This window comes from Choloepus didactylus, chromosome 16 (genome assembly GCF_015220235.1).
Source record: "Choloepus didactylus isolate mChoDid1 chromosome 16, mChoDid1.pri, whole genome shotgun sequence".
Lineage (NCBI taxonomy): Eukaryota > Metazoa > Chordata > Mammalia > Pilosa > Megalonychidae > Choloepus > Choloepus didactylus.
Genome location: NC_051322.1, coordinates 82,957,495 through 82,965,430, shown reverse-complemented (window position 1 = coordinate 82,965,430; position 7,936 = coordinate 82,957,495). Strand labels below are relative to the sequence as shown.

General features: G+C 34.5%; 1 protein-coding gene across 1 annotated transcript; it reads left to right on the top strand.

Moving 5' to 3' along the window:
• Positions 1-5,964: 5,964 nt before the first annotated feature.
• On the top strand, positions 5,965-6,924 carry LOC119511626 (olfactory receptor 8K1-like). The gene has a single exon (XM_037806133.1). It carries the CDS (start codon positions 5,965-5,967, stop codon positions 6,922-6,924), a length of 960 nt encoding a protein of 319 aa, XP_037662061.1.
• The last annotated feature ends 1,012 nt before the right edge of the window (positions 6,925-7,936 follow it).

The window sequence follows — 7,936 nt, the reverse complement described above, 5'->3', positions numbered from 1 at the left end:
CACCCCTTTCCTCCTAGAGAAGACAGACCCCCAGGTGGAGGTCATTAGCATTTCAATGGTCTCTCTCTGCTTGTGCTGTCTCCACCCTTCCCTGAGTCACAGCCCTTGAAACTGAAAATGACTGGGGCTTTCCCCACTGAGCTGATAAAGAAGCAGATAGTCCCCTTCAGACCTAGTCCAAGGCAACCCTCTGGCTCTCCAAGGTCAGTCATCACCCAAAGCCTCTGTCTGTTTTTTGGGGATGTGTACCTGTAGTGAGCAGTTTACACTCACTGCTTAAAACCCCAGTTGGAGCTCAGCTGAGCTGTATTCGCTTGCTGGGAGAGAGCTTCTCTCTGGCACCATGAGGCTTTGCAGCTTGGGCTATGGGGGAGGGCATCTCATGACTTGGATCTGCAGGTTTTACTTACAGATTTTATGCTGTGTTCTCGGGCATTCCTCCCAATTCAGGTTGGTGTATGATGAGTGGATGGTCTCCTTTGTCCCCCCGCAGTTATTCTGGATTATTTACTAGTTGTTTCTGTTTTTTTGTAGTTTTTCCAGGGGGACTACTTAGCTTCCACTCCTCTCTATGCTGCCATCTTGCCCCACCTCCCATTCATTTATTTTTTCTTTAATTTCTTTTAGCAATATTTGGTAGATTTCTGTGTACAATTCTTTTAAATTCTTGGTTAGTTTTATTCTTAGATGTTTGAGTCTTTTAGTTTTTATTATGAATGTCATTTTTCTTTATTTCTTCTTTCAATTGTACATTATTGTATAAAATCTATTGATTTGGGGGTATTGATCCTGTACCTTGCCATTTTGCAGAAATTGTTTATCAGCTCTAGGAGATTTGTTGTGGATTTTCAGAATTTTCTGTATAAAGGATTGTGTCTTCTGCAAACAAGGACAGTTTTATTACTTTTTTTCCTTTTAATTTCTTTTTATTGACCAATTTCCCTGGAAAGAACTTCCAGTACACTGTTGAATAACAGTTGTGACAGTGGGCATGCTTATTTTGTCTCTCATTTTAGAGAGAAAGCATTTAGACTTTCCCCATTAAGTAGAATGCTGGCTGTGTGCTTTACACAGATGGACTTTACCATGTTGAGGAAGTCTCCTTCTATTTCTATGTTGTAAGTTTTTTTAAGAGTGACCACCCTTAAAATATCTGATTTTCATTTTTATGTTGTATTTCCAACATAATAAATAAAAATGTTCCTTAAGAAATTTGCTAATTTCACTTCTGATTTCCTGTTTGTCCATTGACTGTTTTTAAGACTATGTTGTTTAATTTCCATGTATTTGTATATTTTCCATTTCTCCCTCTGTTTTTTTTTTATTTCTAGCATCATTCTACTCTGGAGAATGTACATTGTATTGTTTACTGATTTTTTTAATTTATTGAAATTTGTTTTTTGGCCTAATGTATGGTCTGTCTTAGAGAATGATTCACATGTACTTGAGATAATATGTATTTTGTTTTTTGTTTGTTTGTATGTTTTGTTTTGTTTTGTTTTGATTTGAGCATGGTAAGTAGAATACTCTGTATATGTCTGTTAGATATATTTGGTTTAAAGTATCTTTCAGATTGTGTATTTCCTTATGGATTTTCTGACTAGATGCTCTATCCAGTATTGAAAGTCATGTATTAAAATCTCCTACTATTAATGTAGAACTATCAATTTCTTCAATTTGTCAGTATTTGTCTCAAATATTTTGGAGCTCTACCCAGAGGTGCATATATATTCATAATTTTTAGTTTCCTGTTGAATTTCCCTGTTATTATCTTTGTCTCCTTGTAACAGTTTTTGACTTAAAGTATATTTTATCTAATATCATTATAGCTATTCTAGCTTTCTTTTGGATACAACATTGCAAGATATTTTCCCCCAATCCTTTCCCTTTTAGCTTATTTGTACCTTTGAATTTAAAGTGAGTCTTTAGCAGAGAACATATGTTTGGATCATGGTTTCTTATGCATTTGGCCAAACTTTGTGTTTGTTTTTTCAACAAAAATCCATGGCAAAATTACTATTTTAGAAAGTTTAAAATGTTATATTTAAGAGGATAGAGAGATTCATATATTATACTGAAATCATATTATATCTACCCTGCTGTGGACTCTCCCTGTTCATACACAGAGTAACCTTCAGCATTTTAGAGTAAGCCTTATTTTTCATCAATCACAATATTCAAGACAATGGGCTTGAAATGAGAAGCACATACTGCAATGGTAGCCTTTTAAGTATAACCTTAAAACTGTAAGTAACCTGTGAATTTGAGCTTTTAGTCTCACAAAGGAGCAATCTGTAAAAGCAAGCTGTGAATTTGAGCTTTAGTTTCACAGATATGCAATGTGTAAATGTAATATGTAAACATTAAGTCTGCACCCAGATATGAATCAACTTTCATTTTTTGCCCCAGACCAGCAGGCACCATGCCCCAGTTATCAAAAAGATGTAAATCATAAAGGAATTAGTAAATAACTGAGATAAGGAACTAAGGAAGTTGTCCAGACTCTTATCACTTGCTACCCAAGATAATTATCTTTCTTTGTCTCTAACCTGTATAAAAGCCAATTGAAAAATCACTACTGGCAGGCAGATTTAGGAAGTTTCCCCTGCCCTCCCACTGGTTTGCATACACCTCTTTTTCCTCCTCAGCCCATTCAATGTGTCTCATGTTTAGGCAAGCTGAGCAGTGCATGGAGATTTGGGGGGGGGGCTCATCTACAATATTGGATTCTACAGAAGCTGTGGCAGTTGAAACTTATAAACAGAGGGTAACTGAAAAGTTAGTATTTAAGGACTGATTATTGAATCATTATACAGGTATTCCCTTTTACTTTCTGGTATATTAGAGTAGACAGAAGGAAATACCTGAAACCTGAACTCTAATCCAGCTGCCTTGATCTCTGGTGAAGATTGTATAGCCTTTTTCTTCTGTCCTTGTGATTGTGAAAACCTTGTGGCTAACCTTCATTTTTACCCATTTATCCAGTTTTTCAACTTCAAAGTCTTATAATCACCAAAGACAGTACCCTCATGTTTATTAATGAAGGGCCTTGGAGCAGCCCAGAACCAAACCACCCCAAGTCCAAAGTTTTCTTGATAACTGAAGCTGAATCTAACCAAAATGGGCCCTCCTGACATGTGCAGTAGCTTAGACTTTAATGTACAAGTCTCCTATACAGTGGAACTCCACAAGGCTGTGAAATGATAACCAGGAATTTATAAACTGAACAAATTACAGAGGTCAGAGATGACAGGCTACATTAGCTTCCAAATGGCCAGAGAATATAGTTCTTATTTAACATATGAGCATCCAGTAGAGTTCTTAGAGGAAAAAGCTACTATAGATCTATCCACCTAGCTGAAGACAGGCTTCAAAAAGAGCAATGAGGTCTCTTTTAAAAAAGCAATATCTTTTACACACACAATATTCAGCATCCAATCCAAATTACTGCTCATGAGCAAGAGGAACATGTCATGTAGCCAGAAGATACATCAGTCAATTGACAGATTTAACTGTTGAGACAATTAGCAGACAGGGACTTTAAAATAACTAGTAGAGATATGTTCAGTGTGTTCAGTGATTTAACAGAAAGGAAGAATAAAATGAGAAAAATAAGAAAAAATTTAAAAAATCTACAAAAGGAACTTTAGAGATGAAAATACAATATCAGAAACAAATATAAAAATTATTAGAGAAACAGGAAATTATACCCTGAAAATTAACATAACTAAATTAAGCATATTACTAGTGATTATCCAAAATGAAGCCAGAGAGAAAATGAAATACCGAAATAAACACTATAAGAAATTATTCTCGGTGATCTGTGTACTAATTACAGGCTATCTAACCTGCCGTTAACTGTAGGCCCAGGAAGAAATTATAGAATGTATTGGGCAGAAGAAAAACATTCATGGTCAGATATTTTTCCAAATTTATAAAACAAAACAAAATAACAAATCCCAGAGATAAGAGAAGCTCAAAGAACTCCACACAGGATAAACAAACAAACAAAAAAATCATGCCAAGGCACTCACAACCAAATTTCTGAAAACCAATGCTAAAGAGAAATCCATAAAAACATCCAGAGATAAAAGATATATTATTTACAGAAGGACATTGAAAAGAATGATCACAGTTTCTCAGCAGATGCAATATAATCTGTATAATCTTATGTACACCTACAAATCTATATCCAGAAAAATATCCTTATAAATCATGTTGCATATCAAATATTAAATCACTTTTGAGGAAGTCATTCTTTCATTTACTCATGTATTTTATGTGTGAATATGTGTTGTGTTTGTGTATGTGTGTGTGTGAGTGCATTTGGGTGTGTGTATGTTTGGGTGCTGTATACCCACTATATTAATAATGATGTATAACTGAGCTACAAACAAAAGCATACTTCTGATGTCCAGGGTTTGATGATATTATGTAATTTATTAATTCAGATAGACCCAGGTAAAAAATACTTTTGACATTTTCCTAACAGGATTTTCAGAGAACAATTAGCAGCTAACTAATGCACTGTCCCTTGAGGTAATTGTATGCAATGTGTTTATTCTCAAATCAAAGTAAATTTCAAGAAAATGAGACTTAAGGGGATAGAAAAGCACTTAAATCTTTCCTGCAACAGTTAGGATTAAACCTGAAGGGAGCCAAACATGATCTTCCATTAAGGTGAGCATGAAACATTGGTCTTTGAAACTTTCGTGGAACATATATAACTTAAACTGGACCATCCCCAAATATCTTGAAGAGCTTATGCTTGCAAAAATGCTTCCACCTTTGCAACACGTTTTTCTGTCATCAATAGAATTATTATTCATGATAGACTTAATATACAGTCCCTGATATTCTGTACTGTGTTATTTATAACACCTTTGTTTCAAGTTAGCTTATGCTTCAGTCATGTATTTCAATGTTGATCTTGTCTTCTCTTATTTCTCTGGTGTCCTTCTTTTCCCTCTCTTTATTTCCTATCTCAGGTACCTTAATGGAGAGGCACTATGTCATGTTTGAAAAAAACCTGTTCTCAAGGCAAAATGTTTGGATTTAACTCTGACTCCACAACATATTAGCTGAGTGATCTTTGTTATTTAACTCTCTTATCTCAATTTCCTTCCTTGTCAGGTGAGGATAGAAACAGTACCCATTTTCTATTTTTATTGTGTATCACATGAGTTACTGTAAAGTGCTTAAAAAACTGCTTTGCACATATGTCCTTTTGTGCTGTCTATTCATTTGTATTCTTTATTCTGCTCAGCTTCTTTACATAAATCTCCATTAAGTGTTCAAGAATAATCAGAATAATTAGGTCCTTTGTGCACAGAAAAGGTATGCATGACTGAAGGATCATTCAGAAGAAGTGATTCAATCTGCAGAAAAACAGGCAGATGTAACAATGAAGACTATGACATTATTAACAAAATTCTAAAATTAACTTATCATAGCATATTTTCCATTGCTTAAAAACTGATTTCATAGGGAGAAGTATTAAAACCAATATTTAATGGTCAGTTGTTTCCTAATCACCATCTGATTCATCACTCCACCAATAGCTTGGAAAGTTTCTTCATGCCTTGCTACTTTATATAGATATGGCAATTGTCAGAAAGGTGAGGTTTGTGGCTTATGAGTGGAGGTCTGTTTTACAAATTACTTGAAATTTTTAAAAGCTGAAAACACTTAAAAAGATTTTGGGTCAAAAGAACTAAGTCATCATGAGTGCTTGAAAAACAACCACATGAAATTATTTTGCCTCTTTTAAGGCATACTTGAGCAAGTTTTAATGAATTCAGTGCTAGTGCATGTAATTTTGACATTTTGGGTGGAGGAATCTCTATTTAGGATTTGAGATGGAGAAAAGGCCCCTATAGCTTATACATAAAGGTCTATGTTGTCTCAGAGATAGCATGTCAAATAATATAAGTACTGATTTTATGCCTTACACAGATTACCAGAATGAACCTTATGGAAAAAGGCAATCATACAGCAGTGTCCCAAGTGACTGAATTTATTCTCATGGGTATTACAGCCCACCCTGGACTGAAGGCACCACTCTTTGCAACCTTTCTTGTAATATACTTGGTCACAGTGATAGGCAATCTGGGTGTGATTTTCTTGACCCATTTGGATTCCAAGCTACACACACCCATGTACTTTTTCCTTAGACATTTGTCCATTACTGATCTTGGATATTCCACTGTCATTGGCCCAAAAATGATGGTAAACTTTGTGGTGAGCAAAAATACTATTTCCTATAATTGGTGTGCCACTCAGCTGGCAACTTTTGAGATTTTTATCATCAGTGAACTGTTTATTCTATCAGCAATGGCTTATGATCGCTATGTGGCCATCTGCAAACCTCTTCTCTATGTGGCAATCATGGCAGAGAAAGTGTGCTGGGTACTTGTAATTACTCCATATCTCTATAGCACTTTTGTGTCCCTAATTCTCACAATTAAGTTATTTACATTATCCTTTTGTGGCTCTAACATCATCAGTTATTTTTATTGTGATTGTCTGCCTTTAATTTCCATACTCTGTTCTGACACATGTGAATTAGAATTGATCATTTTAATCTTTTCAGGTGGTAATTTGCTCTCTTCCTTGTTAATTGTTCTCATATCCTACATGTTTATTCTTGTGGCCATCTTCAGAATGAACTCAGCCAAGGGGAGGTACAAAACCTTTTCTAACTGTGGCTCCCATCTGACTGTGGTAGTTGTGTTCTATGGGACACTGTTGTTCATTTACCTGCAACCCAAATCCAGCCATACCTTTGATATTGATAAAATGGCCTCTGTGTTTTACACCCTGGTTATCCCTATGCTGAATCCATTGATCTACAGCCTAAGGAACAAAGATGTAAAAGATGCTCTAAAGAGAATCTTAACTAATCAAAGAAAAATTCTCACTTAATATTTTAATGTTCAGTAATAAACAGTTGCAATAATATTTGCATAATATTCTGCCAGATTATAGAATCAGAAAGTAGAAATATTTGATCAAAATAGTTTTTCTATGTTTTCTTCTTCTTATGAATAAATACTTCCTTTTCTGTATCCCTGTACTCTTCTTCACATCAATAGATGTAAACATAGCAGCCAGATAATATAAGCCTCCAGTTTTCCAAGGTCATGTTGAAACCTATACTATTTAGAAATAAGGCAAGTAATTCTGAATTTGGGGTAAAGCAAAAAATTCCTCACTGAATCCCATTGGCATCTTTGTCACAAAATAATTGCCCAAAAATAGATGGCTTTACTTCTCTACTCTTAAGTCAGTTCCATTGATTTATATCAATATTTATGGGAAAGACACACTGTCTCATTTACTGTAATTTAGTAGTAAGTTTTGATATAGGGTTGGGTAAGTTCTCCCATTTTTTTTGTCACTTAAAAATTGTTATGAGTATTCTAGTTCCATTACATTTCCAAAGAATTTTAGAATTAGCTTGACAATATCTTCAAAAATTCCTGCTGGGATTTTGAAAGTGATTGCACTGAATCTGGAAATCAATTTGTGGCAAATTACATCTCAAAATTTTTCAGTCTCCTAAACCTAAACCAGGTACATGACATATCCCCATTTATATAAGATTTAATTACTCTTGGCAAGGTTTAGTATTACTCCATGTATAAGTTTTACATTTTTTGTTAAATTTATTTTTAAGTATTTTGTTCTATTGGATGTCATCATGAAAGTAACTGCTAACTTAATTGTGTTTTTGGATTATTAGCTCTTGATATGGAGAAATAGACATAGATTTAACATATTCATTTTCCCCCTTTAACTTGTTAAGCTTAATAGTAGTATTTTTTTTTTTAATTCCTTAGAATTGTCTATATGGAATATCAGGAGTCTGTGAACAAAAGCAGCTTTAACTCACCCTTTCTAAACTCTGTATTTGATGTCCTTGTAAATTCTAGTT

Excerpts from the sequence above, each read along its gene's own strand:
- LOC119511626 (XM_037806133.1), top strand. The coding sequence starts at position 5,965 with ATGAACCTTATGGAAAAAGGCAATCATACAGCAGTGTCCCAAGTGACT.